The sequence below is a fragment of the Pan troglodytes genome, chromosome 1 (genome assembly GCF_028858775.2).
Source record: "Pan troglodytes isolate AG18354 chromosome 1, NHGRI_mPanTro3-v2.0_pri, whole genome shotgun sequence".
Lineage (NCBI taxonomy): Eukaryota > Metazoa > Chordata > Mammalia > Primates > Hominidae > Pan > Pan troglodytes.
In genome coordinates this window covers 66,176,883-66,199,936 of record NC_072398.2, presented here as the reverse complement: position 1 = coordinate 66,199,936, position 23,054 = coordinate 66,176,883, and the positions used below count along the sequence as shown (strand labels likewise).

Below are 23,054 nucleotides of genomic sequence, written 5' to 3'. Positions count from 1 at the left end.
AGTGCCAGTGGAGTCACTAGATAGAGGTATCCAGCAGACTATGGATATAAGGGTGTAGAATATAGGACCTGACTAGACATAAGGTCATAGAATTATTTACTTATATGATAATTTGAGCACAGGAATGGATGAAATTAGCTACAAGAATGCGTAAAGAGGGAAAGATAGCAACCTAGAACAGAACACTGAGGAATATTTAACAAACTGGCAGAAACACAAGATCTCACAAAGAATATTGAAAAGTAGGCAAAGAGGGGGTAGAAAAAAATCAGGAGACTAGGATGTCATGGAAGGAGGAAGTACAGTTGACCCTTGAACAACATGGGTTTGAACTGCATAGACCCACTTATACACAGATTTTTTTCAACCAAACACAGATCAAAATACAGTATTTGCAGGATGAAAATCTGAGTATATGGAGAGCAGACTTTGAATTTTGTATATATGGGTTCTGCAGGGTTGACAGCAGGACTTGAGTACACACGGATTTGGATACATGCCAAGTGTCTTTGGACTAATCTCTGTGTATACTGAGGGACAAATGTAGTTGGTAGTGTCAAATGCTGCTCAAAGATTAACAAGATGGTAATCTCTGAGTTGTACCTACTGCAATTGGCCAGAGGGAGATTCTACATGACCACAACAGCATTTTCAGTGATATTCTGGAGACAGAAGCCGGATCACAGTGAGTAGAGGAATAAATACGAAGAAGTGGAAATAAATGCAGATAAATATTTCAAGTAGTTTTTCTCTGCAAGGTAAGAAAAGAGATGTGGTGTTTAGGGTAGATATTGTTTTGCTATTTAAAATAGAACAGAATTGAACATATCTCACTGCATTCAGGAAGGAGAGAGTAGAGAGGAGAGGTTAAAGACACAAGGAAGAGATGACAGCACAGAAATGGTGAAGTAATGGCTCTTCCACTGAAGCAAACATTAAGTTGGCAAAAACTATGGAATCAACTTTTGGGAGCTCTAGAACCTAAATCAAACACAGCAACAAAGGAAATGCTTAATGAAGTGGCTGCTAAAATTCAGTAAACAAGTGTGGCATTTTTTTGCTTACCCACCTACCATCCCCCAATCCCCTGCTCTGCAGCAGCAATGGAAATGGCAGCCCACATTCCTGGTGTAGCTTGCTGGTGCCAGCAGGCCACCAGGTGGTAGGGTGCAATATAGGCTTTGTTCTCAAAATACTATGGTTGTAAATTCTGACCTATCTGGTAGTTCTCTGACAGACTGGCAAAGAAAGATGATTTTTTTTTCACCCCTCAGGTTGGAGTGGCTTTCCCTTTGCCCCATAGATGCCTAGCGCAAAGAACACAGAAAGAGACAAGCAAGATTCCTTAGACGAGGGGCTGAGGAGAAAGATTTTTGGAGGAATAAGGGCTTGAAAGGAATCAGGGCTTCCCATATACCAGGAAATCAATAGTGAAATGCACATGCACTGCAGGGTTAGACGTATGCTCAGAAGATACCCAAGAAGAACCTAGGCTTGCACCTTTGGCTGCTCTTTGGGCCTTGTGCAAACAGGAAGCAAAAGCTAATACAAAGTTTTAGGCAGCCTGGCTTAGCTTTGAAGGAGTGCCTCAGCTCAGAGACAATCTGCAAACACTGGGAGAGTTTTTGGTTTTGTTTTTCTCTAGTTATTTATCTATTTTTTTGTTGTTGTGTTTTTTTTTTGAGATGGATCCAGGCTCTGTCGCCCAGGCTGAAGTGCAGTAGGACAATCTTGGCTCACTGCAGCCTCTTCCTCCTGGGTTCAAGTGATTATCCTGCCTCAGCCTCCCAACTAGCTGGGATTACAGGTGTGCACCACTATGCCCAGCTAATTTCTGTATTTTTAGTAGAGGTGGGGTTTCACCATGTTGGCCAGGCTGGTCTCAAACTCTTGGCCTCAAGTGATCTGCCTGCCTCAGCCTCCCGAAGTGCTGGGATTACAGGTGTAAGCCACTGCACCTGGCCTTGTTTTTTCTTTTTAGCTGAGCCATTTAAGGAAATCTCTGTTAGATCACTCACTATCTACTGAGATAACACAACAAAGACTTCAAGTGCCACAAAGAAAAGGAATACAGCCTTTGCAAATTAGTTTAGAAAAGTCATTAAACAAACATATAGCTGCGGTCATAAACAACCGAAACAAACCCTGGGGAGGAGTAGAATCCAATTTCCAGAGTTACGATATTATAATATCTAAAATGTCCAGCTTTCAACAAAAAAATTGCAAGGCATACAAAAAAAATAAGATACCATGACCCATTCACAGGAAAAATAAATTGACAGAAACTATCCCTGAGGAAGCCCAGATAAGACTTTGGACTTACTAGACAAAGACTTTAACTCTACTGTTTTAAATGTGCACAAAGAGCTAAAGGAAACAATAGAGAACTAGAAGCAACCAGGAGAACAATGTCTGAACAAATAAAGAATATCAATAAAAATATAAACAAAATAGAAATTCTGTAGTTGAAAAGTGTGATAGCTGAAGTGAAAAATTCACTAGAAGGGTTCAACAGCAGATTTGAGCAAGCAGAAAAAATAATCAGCAATCTTGATGAAAGCACAATAGAAATTATCCAGCCTGAGATCAGAAAGAAAAGAACTATAGAAAAAAATGAACAGCATCAAAGGGACCAGTGGGATATTATGAAGCATATAAATATACTTATTAGGAAGTGTCAGAAGAAGAGGAAAGAGAGAAAAGGGTGTGTTGTTACTTTGTATGTATATATGGGTTTTCATTCACACCTCCTGACTCATAACTTCCACAGTCCTTATTACAGCTTTTTGTTATAATGTTGGGTGCTTTAGGCCTCATGAAACAGAATCTCCCTAACCTTCTCTTGCTCTCCTTTCACCTGCCCCAGGGCAGGACCCTAATATTCCTGTGCTTTTCTGATTGTGGGTCATAAGACCCTCATTCCAAACCAGATTCCGCCAGGCACGGTGGCTCATGCCTGTACTCCCAGCTCTTAGGGAGGCAGAGGTGGGAGCATAGCTTGAGCCCAGGAGTTTGAGACCTGCCTGGGCAATATAGCAAGACCCTGTTATCCACAAAAAAGAAAAAAAGAGACAAAACATAAATAAATAAACTGGGTTCCACCCCATAACTTGAGGCCAATCATGTTTTAACACAGTTGTCCAAAGAAACCTAAGAGGACTAGGTTCAGAGAGCCTTCAGAAAGCTGACCTCATAACATTTCCTGGAGGATGATATACCTGGAGGAGGGCATGGGAGCTCTGTGTACTTTCCCTGATACCTTCCCCTACACATCTTTTCATCTGTATCCTTTGTAATATCGATTTTTTTTTTTTTTTGAGACACAGTCTCACTCTGTCACCCAGACTGCAGTGCAGTGGCGCAATCTCGGTTCATTGCAACCTCTGCCTCCTGGGTTCAAGTGATTCTCCTGCCTCAGCCTCCCAAGTAGCTGAGATTACAGGTGTGCACCACCACACCCAGCAAATTTTTGTATTTTTAGTAGAGACGGGTTTTTGCCATGTTGGCCAGGCTGGTCTCAAACTCCTGATCTCAAGTGATCCACCTGCCTCGGCCTCCCAAAGTGCTGGGATTACAGGCATGAGCCACTGTGCTTGACTGTAATATCCTTTATAATAAACTGGTAAACATAGGCCAGGCACTGTGGCTCATGCCTGTAATCCCAGCACTTTGGGAGGCTGAGGTGGGTGGATCACAAGGTCAGGAGTTCAAGACCAGACTGACCAATATGGTGAAACCCCTTCTCTACTAAAAATACAAAAATTAGCTGGGTGTGGTGGTGTGCGCCTGTAATCCCAGCTACTCAGGAGGCTGAGGCAGGAGAATCACTTGAACCCAGGAGGTGGAGGTTACAGTGAGCCGAGATCGCACCACTGCACTTCAGCCTGGGTGACATAGCAAGACTCCATCTCAAAAAATTAATTAATTAATTAAATTAACTGGTAAACATAAATGTTTCTCTGAGTCCTGTGAGCTGCTCTAGTAAATTAATTAAACCCAAAAAAGGAGTTGTGAGAACCCCAACTTGAAGCCAGTCAGTCAGAAGTTCTGGAGGCCTAGACTTGTGACTGGTGTCTGAGGGAGAGGAGCAGTTTTGGAGGCTGAGTCTCCAAACTGTAGAATGTGACACTATCTACTGTATGCTGAAATAGAATTGTAGGACACCCAGTTGGGGTCTGCTGGAGAACTGATTGATTACTTGCTGGTGGGGAGAAAGCCCCACATATTTTGGGGTCACAGAAGTTTTCTGTGTTGATAATTCTTGTTTTGTTGTGAAAACAGAGGGAAAATATGGTTTGAGTGTTTTCCTAACAAAGGCAGAAAAAATACTTGAAAACGTAATGGCCGAAAACATCCCAAATTTCATTAAAGACATGAATCTACATATCCAAGAAGTGTAATGGACTTTAAGTAAGATAAACACAAAGAAACACACATTAACATATATTATAATCAAACAATTAAAATCCAAAGATAGGCAGGGCACAGTGGCTCACACCTGTAATACCAGCACTTTGTGAGGCCAAGGCAGCTGACCACCTGAGGTCAGGAGTTCCAGACCAGCTTGGCCAACATGGTGAAACCCCATCTCTACTAAAAATACAAAAATTAACCAGATGTGGTGCCACATGCCTGTGATACCAGCTACTGGGGAGGCTGAGGTAGGAGAATTGCTTGAACCCGGGATGCAGAGGTTGCAGTGAGCCAAGATCATGCCATTGCACTCCAGCCTGGGCAACAGGAGCAAAACTCCATCTCAAAAAATAATAATGATAAAAAACAATCCAAAGATAAAGAGAGAATCTTACAAGCAGCATGAGAGAAGCAATGCATTAAGTATAAGAGATCTTTAATAAGATTAAGGCTGCTTTCTCATCAGAAACCATGGAAGCCAGAAAGCAGTGGGATTTAAAAGTGCTGAAAGATAAACAACCAAAAATTCTATATCTAGAAAAAATACCTTTTCAAAATGAAGAAGAAATTGACATTTCTAGATAAAAAAAGTTAGGCTTATCCTAAAAAAAATGCTAAAGGAGTCCTTCAGACTGAAATGAAATAGATAACAGAAGTAACTCAAAGCCATATAAAGAAATAAAAAAATTCCAGTAAAGGTAAAATCAAGGGTAAATATAAAGGCAGTATTACTGTATTTTTGGTTTGTGACTCCTTTTTTTGTTTCCTATATAATTTAAGATACCGATGCCTAAAATAATCCTCGTAAATCCATGCTAATGGGGAAACAATGTATAAAGATGTAATTTGTAACAATAACAACATAAAGGGACGATGGAGCTGTATGCTATTAAAGCAAAGTTGGTATCAATTCAAACTCAATCGTTATAAATGTAGGATGTGAATTACAATTCCCTTGATAATCACCAAGAATACAACTAAAAAATACATACAAAAGGAAATGTGGAGTAAATCAAAATGGTACACTAAAAAAAAAATCATAAAACACAAAAGAAGATGGTACTGAAAGCACTGCATAACAAAAAAAAGATATTACTTGTAGGAAAAACAGTAGCCAATGACAGAAGTAAGTCCTTCCTTATCAGTAATCATTTTAAATGTAAATGGATTAAGATCACCAATTAAAAAAGACAGGTAGAAAGGATAAAGAAAAATAATCCAACTATATAATGTTACAAGAATCTCATTTCAGGCCAGGTGTGGTGGCTCATGCCTGTAATCCCAACCCTTTGGGAGGGCGAGGTGGGTGGATCATGAGGTCAGGAATTTGAGACCAGCCTGGCCAACATGGTGAAACCCCATCTTTACTAAAAATACAAAAATTAGCCAGGCATGGTGGTGCATAATCCCAGCTACTCAGGAGGCTGAGGCAGGAGAATCACTTGAACCTGGGAGGCGGAAGTTGCAGTGAGCTGAGATTGCACCGTTGCACTCCATTCTGGGCAACAGAGGCAGACTCTGTCTCAAAAAAAAAAAAAAAAAAAAAAAAAAGAATCTCACTTTAGATTCAAAGACACAAGTAGGTTAACAGTGAAAGAATAAAAAGATATTCTGTACAAACAGTAATTGAAAAAGAGCTGGGGTGGCTATACTAACATTAGATAAAATAGACTTTAATAACACAATTGTTGCTAGAGACAAAGAAAGGTATTATATATTAACAAAAGAGTTAATTCATCAAGAAGATGTACCAATAAGCATATGCAAACCAAACAACAAGGTCTCAAAATGTATGAAGTAAAACATTCACAGAATTGAAGGAAGAAATAGTTTTATAATAATAGTTGAAGATTTCTATACCACTTTCAAAAATAACTAGAACATCTAGACAGAAGAACAATAAGGAAATAGAGGACTTGAACAACAGTATAATCCAACTAGACCTAACATACATATATACACTGCCCCCCAAGTCCAACACAAAAGGATATGCATTCTTCTGGAATGCATATGGAACATTCTCCAAGATATACCATCTATTAGGCCACAAAACAAGTCTCAATAAATACATCTTCTCTGACCACAATGGAATTAAAGTAGAAGTCAATTATGGAAAGAAAACTGAAAATTTTAGACATATGTGAAAATTAAACAACGTATTCTTTTTTTTTTTTTTTTTTTTTTTTTTTTTTTTTTTTTTTGAGACGGAGTCTCACTCTGTCGCCCAGGCTGGAGTGCAGTGGCGCGATCTCGGCTCACTGCAAGCTCCACCCCCCGGGTTCACGCCATTCTCCTGCCTCAGCCTCTCGAGTAGCTGGGACCACAGGCGCCCGCCATCACGCCCGGCTAATTTTTTGTATTTTTAGTAGAGACGGGGTTTCACCGTGTTAGCCAGGATGGTCTCTATCTCCTGACCTTGTGATCCGCCCCTCTCGGCCTCCCAAAGTGCTGGGATTACAGGCGTGAGCCACTGCGCCCGGCCTGACAACATATTCTTAAATAACAAATGGCTCAAAAATGAAACAAAAGGAAAATCTGAAGATACTTTGAGATAAATGAAAATGAAAACACAACATACCAAAATTTATAGGATGCAGGAAAAGCAGAGCTCAGAGAGAAATTTATAGCAGTAAATGCCTACATTAAAAAAGAAAGATCTCAAATCAGCAATCTAATTTTACAACTTAAGAAACTAGAAAAAGCAAATTAAACCCACAGCCAACAGTAAAAGGAAACGATACAGATTAGAGTTCAATGAAATAGAGAATAGGAAAAATAAAAACAAAATCAAAGATTAATTATTTGAAAAGATCAACAAAATTGACAAAAGTTTAGCTAGACTAAGAGAAAGAGGAGGCACAAACAACTAAAATCAGATATGAAGGTAGATACATTACTACTGACCTTAAAGAAATAAAAATTATTTATAATGATATTCTATGATTATACTATCATTATATGTACACCTATGAACAATTGTACACCAACAAATGCACTGATTTCATACCAACAAAAATTAAGTATACAAATTCCTAGAAACACACAGTTTACCAAAACTGGCTCTAGAAGAAATATAAAATCTGAACAGACCTATAACAGTAAAGAGATTAAAAAATCAGTAAGCAAAAATCTCCCAACAAAGAAAAGTCCAAGATCAGATAGCTTCATTGATAAATCTACCAAACATTTCAAAAATTAACACCATGAACACTAAATAATAACTTATGAATGCAAAGAGGAAAACAACAGACACTGGTGTCTACTTGAAGGTAGAGGGTGGGAGGAAAGACAGGAGCAGAAAAGATAACTATTGGGTACTGGTCTTAATACCTGGGTGATGAAATAATATGTATAACAAACCCCCATGACATGAGTTTACCTATGTAACAAATCTTCACGTGTACCCCCAAACCTAAAATAAAAGTTAAAAAAAAAGAATTAACACCAATCTTTCCCAAATTCCTCCAAAATCTGTGAGAACACTTCCTAATTCTCAGGCAAGCATTATCTGATAACAAAGCTAGACAAAAATACCAGAAGAAAAGAAAACTATACAGCAATATTCCTTTTGAATATAAATGCAAAAATCCTCAATAAATCCTAGCAAACTGAACTCAACAACATATTTAAAAGGTTATACATGATGATGAAGTGAGATTTATTCCAAGAATGCAAGAGTGATTTAATATACAAAAATCAATCATAACACACCACATTAATAGAATGAAGGGGAAAAATAAATTACACAATAATCTCAATTGATGCAGAAAAAGCTATGCCCAGCTAATTTCTGTATTTTTAGTAGAGGTGGGGTTTCATCATGTTGGCCAGGCTGATCTTGAACTCCTGACTTCAAGTGATCCACCCATCTCGGCCTCCCAGAGTGCTGGGATTACAGGCGTGAGTCACTGCACCCGGCCAGAAATTTATTTTCTTACAGTTCTGGAGGACGGAAGCCCAAGATCAATGTGTCAACAGATTTGGTTTCTTCTGAGCCTCTCTCTGCTTGCAGGTGGTTGTGGTTTTGCTCCCTCTTCACATGGTCATCCTTCTGTGCACATGCACCCCTGATGTCTTTTTCTGTGTCCAAATTTCCTTTCTTTTAAGGATATCAGTCAGACTGGAGGAGGGCCAACCCTAATGGCTTCATTTTAATTTAATCATCTCTTTAAACACTTGCTCTCCAAATATGCTTACATTTTAGGGTACTGGGGTAAGGACTTCAATATATGAATTTTGGAGGGACACAATTCTGCCAATAACACCCCAAAGTATCAGAAAAGACAATGATGCCCACTTTTGCCACTGCTGTTCAACATTGAACCAGACGTCCTAGCCAGAGCAACTATGCAAAAAGAAATAAAATGTATCCAAATTGTAAAGGAGGAAGTAAAACTTACTGTTTGCAGATGACATGACCCTATATATAGTCTCCTCTCTCTCTCTATATATATATGTATATATACACATATATGTATATATACACACACATATACGTGTGTGTGTATATATACACACACGTATATATATGTGTGTGTATATATATACACATATATATACATATATACACACATATATACATATATACACACATAGATACATATATACACACATATATATACATATATATACACTATATATACATATATATACATATATATACACACATATATATCTCCAAGGAATGCACCAAAAACATATGATAGCTAATAAACAAATTCAGCAAAGTTGAAGGATGCAAAATCAGAACACAAAATCAGTTTTGTTTTTATATATCACTAATGAACAATCTGAAAAGAAAATTAAGAAAATTCCATTTACAATAGCACACAAAATAATAAAATGCCTAGAAATAATGTAAACCAAGGAGGTGAAGGACTTGTATACTGAAACTACAAACCACTGCTCAAAGAAATTAAAGAAGGTCAAATAGATGAAAAGCCATCCCATGTTCATGGATTGGAAGATTTTAATATTGCTAAAATAGCAATACTACTTACATTGATCTACAGATTCAATGTAATCCCTATCAGAATTTCAATAGCCTTTTTTTTGAAGAAATGAACATGCTCATCTTCAAATTAATAATGAATTGCAAGGGACTCTGAACAGCCAAACAATACTGAAAAAGAACAAAGTGGAGGACTCACTCTTCTGATTCCAAAACTTACTACAAAGCCACAGTAATAAAATAGTGTGGTACTGGCATAAAGATAGGCATATAGACCAGTGGGATAGAACTGAAAATCCAGAAATAAACCCAATTATGGGCAAGTGATTTTCAACAAGGGTTACAAGATCATTCAATGGGGAAAGAATAGTCTCTTCAACATATGGTGTTGGGACAAATAAGTATCTACATGCAAAAGGATAAAGCTGAACCCAAACCCAACACCATATACAAAAATTAACTCAAAATTGATTAACAACCTATATATAAGAGCTAAAACCATAAAACTCTTAGGAAAAACCATAAGGGTAAATCTTCATGATCTTGAACTTGGCAGCGGATTCTAAGGTATGACACAAAAGCATGAGTAACAAAAGAAAAAATAAATTTCTGCCTTAGTCTATCTGTGCTGCTGTATAACAGAATGCTACAGACTGTGTAATTTATAAAATAAATTTATTAGCTCACAGTTCTGGAGGCTAGGGAGTCTAAGGTCAAGGCACTGGCAGGTTTGGTGCCTGGTGAGGCCATTCTCTTCCAAGATGGCACCTTGCCTGCCACTTGGATCCTCACATGGCAAAAGGCAAGAACTCTGGAGAGGAACTCTGTCTTCACATGGCAGAAGAACAACAGAGGCAGAACCAGCTCCCATAATTCCTTTTTATAGGGGCATTGATCCATTTGTGAGGGCCCTATCCTCTTGAAATACCTCCCATTAGGCTTCATCTCCCAACTCTGTTGTGTTGAGGATTAAGTTTCCAAAACTTGAGTTTTGGAGTGGGGCAAAAACATCCAAACCAAAGCAGCTGAATTTCCTCAAAGTTAAAAACTGTAAGGCATCAAGGGACATTATCAAGAATGTAAAAAAGCCTAGGCACCATGCATAGACCACTGGGTGAGGGATAAGGTAATTTTGGGCAGGTCAATGGGTCAAAGCTAATTTCAATTATAAGCATAAGACTGGAATGGTCATTCACTGAGGAAGATCAAACTGGGTGTTTGTTTTAACATTTATTGAATTTTCTAACTATGGATCCATGTTTCTTATTGTTACCAAACTTGATAAAGATCTGAAAGTTGGAGGCCATGACTTGCTTGTTGTAACATATTAAATCAAGAAAGAGGGATCCACACAGCCTCCCCCTACCACATCATCCCCCACTGCTTTGGAAGTGCACACATACAGGCAGATGTCACCACCCCTCCCCTACCAGCACACATGCATGCACACTTTGTTGTCCTGCCACCACTAGCACTAATGCATACATACAAACACCACTGTCCCACCCTCGCTGGCACCCTGCCCCTGCTGATACATGCACACCCTGCTGCACCGCTGCCACTGTTGGCACATATGCAGGAGTGCAGACCTGCTGCCACTGCCCCAACAAAGGGCTTTGGTCAGCACTCACCATCGAAGTGTTGTTACCAGCAGACTGTGAACACCTCAGCCCCTCCAGTGCAGGAGGTGATTAACCTTGAGAGGCCAGAGAACAAACCTGTGCTGTGGGCCTGGTACCAGCCCCCCAGGGTTGCGCATGCAGCCCAGTAGTACTGAGGTAAGAATTGGACCCCTGACGTCTTCCAGAAATGAAGCCAGTTGACTGAACCCACCTTATACCACAGTAAAACCCTCACACGCATCAAAGAATATAAAAGCAAAAAAACCCCATCCAAAGGACATCAACTTCAAAGGAACATCGGCCCAAGCAGATGCGAAAAAAGCAGTGCAAGAACTCTGGCAACTTAAAAAGCCAGAGTGTCTTCTTACCGCCAAACAACCACACTAATTCCCCATCAATGGTTCTTAACCAGGCTGAAATGACAGACAGAATACGGAATCTGGATATGAACTAAGATCATCAAGATTTAGGAGAAAGTTGAAACCCAATCCAAAGAATCTAATGAATCCAATAAACAATACAAGAGCTGGAAGATGAAACAGTCACTTTATGAAAGAATCAAACTGAACTGATGGAGCTGAAAAACTCACTCCAAGAATTGGAAGTATTAATAGCAGAATAGACCAGGCCGAGGAAAGAATCTCAGAGCTTGAAGACTAGTCCAACAAAAATAAAAAAAAAGAATAAAAAAGAATGAACAAAACCTCTGACAAATATGGGATTATGTAAAGAGACCAAACCTACGACTCATTGGCATCCCTAAAACAGAGGGAGAGAAAGCAAGCAAGCATATTTCAGGATACTGTACACTAAAAATTTCCCAACCTCTCCAGAGAGGTTGACATTCAAATCCAGAAAAAGCAGAGTACCCCTATGAGATACTATACAAAATGACCATCCCCAAGACATAGTCATCAGATTCTTCAAGGTCAACGTGAAAGAAAAAATATTAAAGGCAGCTAGAGAGGAGAGGCAGGTCACCTACAAAGGGAACCCTATCAAGCTAACAGTGGACCTTTCAGCAGAAATCCTGTAAGTCAGAAGAGATTGGGGGCCTACATTCAGCAATCTTAAAGAAAAGAAACTCCAACCAAGAATTTCATATCCATCCAAACTAAGCTTCATAAGTGAAGGTAAGAAAATGCTAAGAAAATTCATTGCCACCAGACCTTACAAGAGGTCCTTAAGGGAGTGCTAAACGTGGAAATGACAGACTGTTATTTACCACCACAAAAACACACTTAAGGACATAGACCATTCACACTATAAAGTAACTGCACTATCAAGTCTGCATAACAACGAGCTAATAGGTTTGTTAGGTTTGTTTTGACAGGATCAAATCTGCACATATTAATATTAACCTTGAAAGTAAATGGGTTATATGCCATACTTAAAAGGCACAAAGTGGCAAGTTAGATAAAGAAGGAAGACTCAACTCTATGCTGTCTTCAAGAAATCCATCTCAGGCAGGGCATGGTGGCTCACACCTATAATCCCAGCACTTTGAGAGGCCAAGGAAGGTGGATCACCTGAGGTCAGGAATTCGAGACCAGCTTGGCCAACATGGCAAAACCCCATCTCTACTAAAAATACAATAATTAACCAGGCGCGGTGGCAATGTGCCTGTGATCCCAGCTACTTGGGAGGCTGAGGCAAGAGGCAGAGATTGCAGTGAGCTGAGATCACGCCACTGCACTCCAGCCTAGGCGACAGAGCAAGACTCAGTTCCAAAAAAAAGAAATCCATTTCACATACAATGACACCCATAGGCTCAAAGCAAAAAGATGGAGAAAAATCTACCAAGCAAATGGAAAACCAAAAAAAGCAGGGGTTACTATTTTAATTTCAGACAAAATAGACTCTAAACCAAGAATGATTTTAAAAAGACAAAGAATGGCATTACATAATGATAAAGGGTTTGATTCAACAGGAAGAATTAACTATCTTAAATATATATAATCCCAACACTGGAGCACTCACATTCATAAAATAAGTTCTTAGAAACCTATCAGGAGACTTAGATAACCACACAATAGTGGTGCAAGACTTCAACACCCCACTGACAGTATTAGACAGATAATTGAGGCAGAAAATTAAGAAAGATGTTTGAGACCTGAACTCTACACGACCAAATGGACCTAACAGACATCTACAGATCGCCTGAGGTCAGATCACTTGAGGTCAGGAGTTTGAGACCAGCCTGGCCAACATGGTGAAACCCCATCTCTACCAAAAATACAAAAAATTAGCCAGGCATGGTGGTGCATGCCTGTAATCCTAGCTACTTGGGAGGCCAAGGCGGGAGAATCACTTGAATCTGGAAGGTGGAGGTTGCAGTGAGCCAAGATCATGCCACTGCACTCCAGCCTGGGTGACAGAGCGAGATTCCATCTAAAAAAAAAAAAAAAGAAATCAATACTAAGAAGACCTTTCAAAATCATACAATTACTTGGAAATTAAGCAATCTGCTCCTGAATGACTTTTGGGTAAACACTGAAATTAACACAGAAATCAAAAAATCAAAAAATTATTTGAAACTAATGAGAACAAGGATATAACATACCAGAAACTCTGAGACACAGCTAAATTAGTGTTAAGAGGAAAGTTTATTCTGCTAATCGCTCACATCAAAAGGTTAGAAAGATCTCAAATTGACAACCTGACATCACACCTGGAGGAACTAGAAAAATAAGAGTAAACCAATCCCAAAGCTAGAAGAAGAAAAATAACCAAAATTAGAGTGGAACTGAATGAATCTGAGATGTGAAAAACCACACAAAAGATCAACAAAACCTTTGTTTTTTGAAAGAATAAATAACATAGACTGCTAGCTAGACTAAGAGAGAATATCCAAATAAACATAACCAGAAACAACAAAAAGGACATTACTACTGACACCACAGAAATACAAAAAAACCCTCAGAGGCTATTACAAACACCTCTATGCACAAAAACTAGAAAATCTAAAGGAACTGGATGAATTCCTGCAAACACACAATCTCCCAAGATTGAACCACGAAGAAATTGAAACCCTAAACAGACTAATAATGAGTTCCAAAACTGAATCAGTAATAAAGAGCCTACCTACCAATCAGAAAAAGCCCTGAACGAGACAAATTTACAGCTGAATTCTACCAGACGTATAAGAGTTGCTACCAATCCTACTGAAACTATTCCAAAACATTCCTCCCTAACTCATTCTTTGAGGCCAGCATGATTCTGATACCAAAACCTGGCAGAAGCATCAAAAAAAGTAAACTTCAAGCCAATATTCCTAATGAACACAGATGCAAACATCCTCAACAAAATATTAACAAACTGAATCTAGTAGCACATCAATGACCTAAGTGGCCATTAGTCAAAAAGCTAATCCACCATGATAACATTAGCTTTATTCCTGGGATGCAAGGTTGGTTCAACATACAAAAATCAATAAATGTGATTCAGCACACAAACAGAACTAAAAACAAAAACCACATGATCATCTCAACAGATGCTGAAAAGGTTTTCTATAAATTCAACATCTATTCATCTTAAAAACTCTCAACAAGCTAGGCACTTAAGGAATATACCTCAAGATAACAAGAGCCATCTATGACAAACCCACAGCCAACATCATACTGAATGGGCAAAAGCTGGAAGCGTTCCCCTTGAAAAACAACAAGACAACGATATCCACTCTTACCACTTCGATTCAACACAGTACTGGAAGTCCTAGCCAGAGCAATCAGGCAAAAGACAGAAATAAAAGGCATCCAAATAGGAAGAGGGGAAGTCAAATTATCTCTTTAGAGACTATATGATTTTATACCTAGAAAACCTCATAGCCTCTACCCAAAAGCTTCTAGATCTGATAAACAACTTTAGCAAAGTTTCAGGATACAAAAATCAATGTACAAAAATCCATAGCATTTCTATACACCAACAATGTCCAAGCTGAAGAACTAAATCAAGAACACAATCCCATTCACAATAGCCACACACAGAAAATAAAATACCTAGGAATACAGCTAACGAGGGAAGTGAAAAAGCTCTACAACAAGAATTGCAAAACTACAAAATGCTGTTGAAAGAAATAAGAGACAACACAAACAAATGGAAAAACATTCCATGCTCAAGAATAAGAAGAATCAATTTTTTTTTTTTTTTTTTTTGAGATGGAGTCTCGCTCTGCCACCCAGGCTGGAGTGCAGTGGCTGATCTCAGCTCACTGCAAGCTCTGCCTCCTGGGTTCATGCCATTCTCCTGCCTCAGCCTCCTGAGTAGCTGGGACTACAGGCGCCCACTACAATGCCCGGCTAATTTTTTGTATTTTTAGTAGAGACGGGGTTTCACCGTGTTAGCCAGGATGGTCTTGATCTCCTGACCTCGTGATCCTCCCGCCTTGGCCTTCCAAAGTGCTGGGATTACAGGTGTGAGCCACCGCGCCCCGCCAAAAGAATCAAGGTTGTTAAAATGACCATGCTGCCCAAAGCAATGTACAGATGCAGTGCTATTCCGATCCAACTACAAAATAAAGGAAAGAAAAGAAAGAAAGAAAGAAAGAAAGAGAAAGAAAGGAAGGAAGGAAGGAGGGAAGAGGGGGGTGGGGGAAGGAGGGAGGAAGGGAGGGAGGAAGGAAGGAAGGAAAGAAGGAAGGAAGGGAAAGACAAAGAGAGAGAGAGAAAGAAAGGAAAGGAAGGAAGGAAGGAAGGAAGAAAGAAAGAAAGAAAAAAGAAAGAAAGAAAGAAAGAAAAAGAAAGGAAGAAGGAAAGGAAGGAAGAAAGGAAGGAAGGGGAGGAAGGGGAGGAAGGGAAGGAAGGGAAGGAAAGGAAGGAAAGAAGTGAAGAAAGAAAGAAGGAGGGGGAGGAAGAGGGATCACGTATGAAATAGTGAATAAGGTTAACAGCAATGACAGTGATCACGGACAGGCGATGCTCCTAGCATCCCCTAAGTGGCAATAAAGAGCACAAAAGGAAGTGAAAAAGCCTAAGGAATGGGGGGTAAAAATTTGCAGAGCATATATCTAATAAGGGTCTAGTATTCAGAATATATAAATAACTCTTATAGTCAATAACAAGAAGACAAACAACCCAATTACAAAATGGGATATGAATTTAATAGACGTTACTCCAAGGAAGATACACAAATGGCCAACAAGTCCATGGAAAGATGTTCAACATCTTCAACATCATTAGTCATTAGTTAAATGAAAATCAAAACTACAATGAAATACCACTTCACACTCGCTAGGATCACAGTAATTTTAAAAATAAAAGAAAGAGAAAAAATAAATAATAAAAAAAGATAAAAGTTTTGGTGAGGACTGGAGAAATTGGAACTCTAATACTTTGCAGATGACAATGTGAAATGTTTCAGCCCCGGTGAAAAACAGTTTGGCAATTCCTCATAAAGTGGCACATATGACCCAGTAATTCTAGTCTTTGGTATATACCCCAAAGAATCGAAAACAAGTAGTCAGACAAACTCTTGCACACAGATGTTCACAGCCCCACTTTCCCCAATAGTCAAAAGGCAGAAACAACTCAGATATCCACCAACTGATGAATGTATAAGCAGATCATTGTATATACATACAAAAGGATATTATTCAGCCAGAAAAATGAATGAAGTACTGATAAATGCTACAATGTGGATGAACCTTATAAACATCATGCTAGATGAAAGAAGCCAGACATAAAGGTCAGATATTTTATGATTCCATTTACATGAAATATCCAGAATCATAAATCTACAGAGATAGCAGATTGTTGGTTGTCAGGAGGTGGGGGAAAGGGGAAATGGAGGTATGGGGTTCTGGTTTTGGGTAATGAAAATGGTTAGGAACCAGACAGATGTACACAGCATTGTGACCCTACTAAATGTCACTGAATATCACTTTAAAACAGTTAATTTTGCTATGTAAATTTCACCTCAAGTTTTTTAAGAAAGGAAAAAAGATACCAAAAAAAAGAAGGAATAACTGAGAGCACACTGTCTCTGAGGAGGCAGATGGCAACAGAATCAGTAGTACAGATGGAAGAAAACTGATTAAATTCTTTTTTGTACTTCGTATATTTTCAGACATGGTTATCACCTTCTGTAGCACTTCAGGAAAAATCTGGCAAAAATGATGGCTATATTATTGGGATATAAACTGCAAAATAGTAATAATAATATCAGTTGACATTTATTTATGTGCTAGGCATTTTGCTAAAAGATTTATATAAATTATTTCACTTAAGCCTAACACTCTATGGAACAGACTTCATTATTCTCTTTTACAGATGAGGAAATAAGAGAAACCATGTAATTTGTTTAATCTCATAGAAATATTAAGAAGCAAAACTGTGAATCAAATCCAGGTTTTTATGATCTTAAAGTCTATGTTCTCCAACATCACACTATACCGTCTCCAGATTGAAAGAAGGAAAAGCCTGTGATCAACAAGAGGATAAAGGCCTATGATACACAATGGGAATACCACTGTTTCTCCTAGATCTGGGAGAATGACTAATGTTTAACTTTAGTTCAGAAACTGAAACAAGTGGTAAACATTTATTGAGCATTTACTATGTGCTGGGCATTATTCTAAGCATATTACAAATATAAACTCATTTAATCTTTACAGCAACTCTATAAATATGAAACATAGGATTATTATCCCAATTTTACATATGAGAAACTAAACTACAGATGGGTTAAATAATTGGTTGAAAATCACCTAACTAGTAAGTAGCAAAACCAAGAATCCAGGCAATTTGTCTTTAGAGGCCATGCTCTTAACTAGCTATATATATATATATATATATATATATATATATATATATATATATATATATATACTCTCTCTCCTTTTAAAGCATTCTGCAAGTAAGGAAATTGAGGCTTAGAGGTTATGCGCTTTGCCTAAGATTGTTTATTAAGTGGTCTCAGGGTATTTGAACATTGGGTAACTAACTACAAAGTCCATGCCTTTCCACTGCACTGCTTGTAAAGATCACCAACATAAGATGATGGGCATGAATAAACTGCGTCCAAGGGGTGGGTATAGAGCAAGAATTCTCAGTCAAGAATCTTCAAAGATGAGGAAATTGTTAAAGCTAACATGCACAGCAGCCGGGCGCGGTGGCTCACGCCTGTAATCCCAGCACTTTGGGAGGCTGAGGAGGGCGGATCACGAGGTCAGATCGAGACCATCCTGGCTAACGGGGTGAAACCCCGTCTCTACTAAAAATACAAAAAATTAGCCGGGCGTAGTGGCGGGCGCCTGTAGTCCCAGCTACTCGGGAGGCTGAGGCAGGAGAATGGCCTGAACCCGGGAGGCGGAGCTTGCAGTGAGGCGAGATCACGCCACTGCACTCCAGCCTGGGCGACAGAGCAAGACTCCGTCTCAAAAAAAAAAAAAAAAAAAAAAAAAAAAGCTTATATGCACAGCTATACTACTATCAAACTATATTTCATGAACCTCAAAAGTAAATCTAAAATCCAAGGTCTAAGTAAAGTGGAAGCTGATGATACTTTCTCTTCACAGTAGTCTCCCTCTAATTATTCTGGCCTCCAAAGTTCAGGTATAATTACACAAATGAAAACAGAATTGCAAAGCACTGAACAAAAAAAATCATAGAAATTTCTCTCATATAAGAAAGTGAATAAAGACAGGACCTATTTAAAAGTGAAAAGGAGAAGTAAAAATAAAAATGACAAAATAAAGCTGAGGATAAAAGCAAGATTTATACCTTTTTAAAAAGATGTTTTAAAAGGTGTTTATAAAGATGTTAGCGGAATAATCAACATGATTGAATAATATGCTCCAATAAGTAATTAAAAGGAAAATTAAATTTTGTTGAAAAGAATAAAAATTGGTAGAATAGCAGACAAGACTGTCTAATATGCCAGCTTTATCTTTCATCACTCTCTTAGATGTTAACCACCAGCCTTGGTGGCCTTCTTTCAGTTCCTCATATATACTAACCTCTCTTGTTACACACACTAATTTATTCATTCACCAAAAATTGCTGGGCACCTACCATGTATCAAGCATCATGCTAGGTGACTGGATGAGTGGTAAATACTCTTTGCTCTCAAGAAGCTCACATACTAGTGAAAGAGACAGACATTAAATAGCCACAAAAGTGTTAAATGTAGTCATGATAAAGGAAAGTGCCAATAGGGAAAAGTACAAGGTACTATAATTGTATACAGCAGTCTAATGTATTATGAAAGGTTGAGAAGGCCTTTTCCTGTGGAAATATTTAAATCAAGACCTGAAGGATGAACAGTGGCTCAGCAGGCAGAGGAAACAACACAGCTTATCCCAGGATGTGGGGTGAGTGAAGGAAAAAAGTGAGTGTGTATGAAAGTGATGAGAAATATGAACAAGATAACTCCCAGAAAATTGTTATTAGCAACCAAGTAGATGATGGTACCATTTATTGAAACAGAGAACTCCAGAATGAAAGCAAGTCAATGGGATAAGATTATGAAATTAATTGCAGACAATTAATTGATGTACTGGTGAGACAATTAAGTGGTCATAAGCAATAGGCAGTTGGACACATAGGTTTGGGGCTTAGAGCAAAAGTTTGGGCTATGCAAATACACTCTGGAAAAGTACCTGTATATATAAGTGAAGTTATGGGAGAAGATCAGCTAAATCACTTCGGGATAATATAGTGCATAAAAAAGACAAGTACCAAGCATTTAGAGGACATGAGAAAAAAAGTAACTAGAAAGAATGAAAACCAGGAAAGTATACTAACATAAAACAAGGAAAGAGATTATTTCAATGAGAGAGATTTGAAATGCTACTGAGAGGTCAAGTGAAATGAAAATATTTGCTCTTTGGCTCAGAACATTTGTTTGTTCTTGAGCTGGATAAATTTATATTCATCCTTCAGGATTCAGCTGAGTTATTTCTTCTATTCAGCATTTCCAGACTCCTAATTCTGTCTTATGTACCCATCCTACATGTACCCTGTACATATCATTATCATAGCATTTATCATTCTGTGTCATAATTGTAACTGCCTATATACTTGTGTCCATATTTCCACCATGCTTGAAATTTTCAAATGTGTGAAGAAGGAAGACTGTGGGTCTGGATCAACATTTTGTCTCCCCTAAATGCAGTCTTTCTCACGTTTATGTCTCATCTTCACCAAGCAACTAACATAGTACCTGGCTACAAGGTTAGTACTCAGTAAATAGTTGTCACCATTTATTTATTTAGTATCTATTATATGGCAATAACTGAGCTGGAGGTAGTTGAGAAAATAAGGCATTAATGATTAGACAAGGACTCCACCCTCAGGGAGCTTCTCTTCCAATTATACACAGCTAATACTTAAATAACAAATAAGAATAGTTTATTTCTTACCATTTCAGTAGTCATCATTTTTGCTACAATATGTGTTATAGTCTTTCCAAATTCTCTTTTTCCTTTCCTACGCCTCAGAATTCTTGGAAAGAAAGGTCCATGAACTCTATAGTTGAAAATATTTAGTTATAATTAAATTAACATGAAAAAGACTGACCTTGTCCTTACTTGTAAATAAAAACTTGGTACTAAGCATCTTTGAGAAATGTTTTCATCAATTATAAGTTCCTTGAGAGCAATGAGCAACTTGAGAGCAATGTAATGATTCAGATCTTTTAGATCACTGCATATTTAAATCCTTAAACTCTAAAATATTTTCATTTTAATTGATAGTACCTGGAAATCTGCATGCAACCCTCTGCAACCATTGCCTCAGCTACCTCAACCTTCCAATACAGTAGAAAAATTTCCGGGGTGTACTTTCATAATCCATTGAGTTGTAGACTCACACAAAGATGGGTTATGCCTGTGACAGGGAGGCATCAGAATATTTTCGAATATACGTAATTTTAGATACTATGCTCAATTAATATATCGTTTTGTTTCAAAGGATATTATCTCCATAAAATAGTTGGCTGTTGGTCTCCCAGCAGAACTGTTTCAGCTTCTCTCTTAGTTGTTTTTATATTGTTTGCTATTCAGCACTTCTAATTAGTTCTTTCTCTTCTTCCTGCTTTTCTTTATGTTTCCTGTTCGTATCTCTATCATTTAAGTGTCTCCAACAGAAAGTCAGATAAAAAGTTTCAGTATAGCTGTTGGCTTTTATCATTACTGTCAGCCAAAAGGGACACTCTTTTTCCAATAGATATGGATTTACCAGTAATCTCTTTAGTATAATCTTTTGCATTCTCTGCTGCACTTTGATTATTGCTTTATGCTAAGAGGATGTGGCTTTAGTGTGTGTATATATATATATATTTTTTTATTAAAGACAGGGTCTTGCCCTGGAGTATATATGTGTGTGTGTGTGTGTATATATATATATATATATATATATATATATATATATATATATATATATTATTAAAGACAGGGTCTTGCCCTGGAGTATATATGTGTGTGTATATATATATATATATATATATATATATTTTTTTTTTTTTTTTTTTTTTTTTTTTTTTTTAATTAAAGACAGGGTCTTACCCTGGAGTGCAGTGGTACAATTATGGCTTACTGCAGCCTTGACCTCCTGGGCTCAAGCAATCCTCCCACCTCAGCCTCCCCAGGAGCTAGGACTACAGGCATGTGCCACCTTGCCTGGCTTTTTTTTTTTTTTTTAAGAGGCAGGGTCTCATTACATTGCCCAAGCTGGTCTTGAACTCCTGGCCTCAAGCAGTCCTCCCACCTTGGCCTCCCCAAGTGCTAGGATTACAGGCATGAGCCTGGCCAGTACCAATATTTTTGAGCTGTATCTCAATTATTATATATTTTTGTAAAACTTATGATTTCAGGAAACTTTCTAATAATTTTCTATGCAAGTTATTAAAAACTGAATTTAAACATATAGCAGTATCCTCCAAAAGTTTCATTAAACATTTCAAAATCAAACCCACTCAGCATTTTTATATCTATTTAAGCAAGTGGTCTTGATCTTGAGAAACAGGGAACCATTCATACATTTTTTTTTTTGCTATATACCAGTTAATTAGCTGCTCCAAAAGTAAGACATCCTAAACATTCAGGAAACCACAGTAGTTTATCATGCTATCCTAGTTTTAAAATCAAAGGTATATATAGGTGTTTTTTAATCAGGTTTATTAAGGTATAATTTACATACAAGGTATTCATTTTAAGTGAACTATTCCATGAGATTTCACAAATGTATATATGTTTTTAACTCAATCACAATAATAAAGATATAAAAAATTTCCATCATACTGATAAGTTTCCTCATGCATCTTTGCAGTCCTGAACAAACATTGGTCTGCTTTCTGTCGTTACGTATTTCCCTTCCTTCAAATTTTTCTTAATAGGCTTTATTTTTCAGAGCAGTTTCAGATTTTCAGCAAAGTTGATCAAAAAGAAGAGAGTTCCTGTGTATCCCTTGTTCCCCCCGCACACACAACCTGCCCCACTATCAATATCTGGCACCAGAGTGGTACACTCGTTACAACCGATGAACCTATATTGATACATCATTATCACCCAAAGTCCATAGTTTACATCAGAGTTGACTCTTGGTGTTGTCCATTATAGGAGTTTGGACAAATGTATAATGACATGTAGCCACCATCATAGTATAATACAGAAGAGTTTCACTGCCCTAAGAATTCTCTATGCTCTGCCTCTCCCTTAATACTTGGGAACCACTGATTTTTTTTTTTTTTTTTACCGCCTCCACAATTTTATCTTTCCAGAATGTCATATAGTTGGAGTCATACAGTATGTAGCCTTTTCAGATTGGCTTCTTTCACTTAGTAATATGCATTTAAGTTTCTTCCATGTCTTGTCATGGCTTGACAGGTCTTTTTCTTTTTCGTGCTGAATAACATTCCTTGTCTGGGTGTCCCACAATTTATATATTCACCTGCTGAAGGACATTTTGGTTGCTTCCAAGTTTCAGCAATTATGAATAAAACTGCTATAAACAACCATGTGCAGGTTTTTGTGTGAACATAAGTTTCCAATTATCAAGGAACATGATTGCTGGATCATATGATAAGAGCATCTTTAGTTTTGTAAGGAACTTCTAAACTGTCTTCCAAAGTGA

The 23,054-nt window shown here is 37.9% G+C and overlaps 1 protein-coding gene across 1 annotated transcript in view; it reads right to left on the bottom strand.

The window, feature by feature from the left end:
* The window catches only part of SHCBP1L (SHC binding and spindle associated 1 like), a 53,131-nt gene that overhangs the window by 9,367 nt on the left and 20,710 nt on the right, over positions 1 to 23,054 (bottom strand). Inside the window, 1 exon segment of the mRNA NM_001246493.1 lies at positions 20,345 to 20,450. Coding sequence (NP_001233422.1) covers positions 20,345 to 20,450 — 106 coding nt within the window.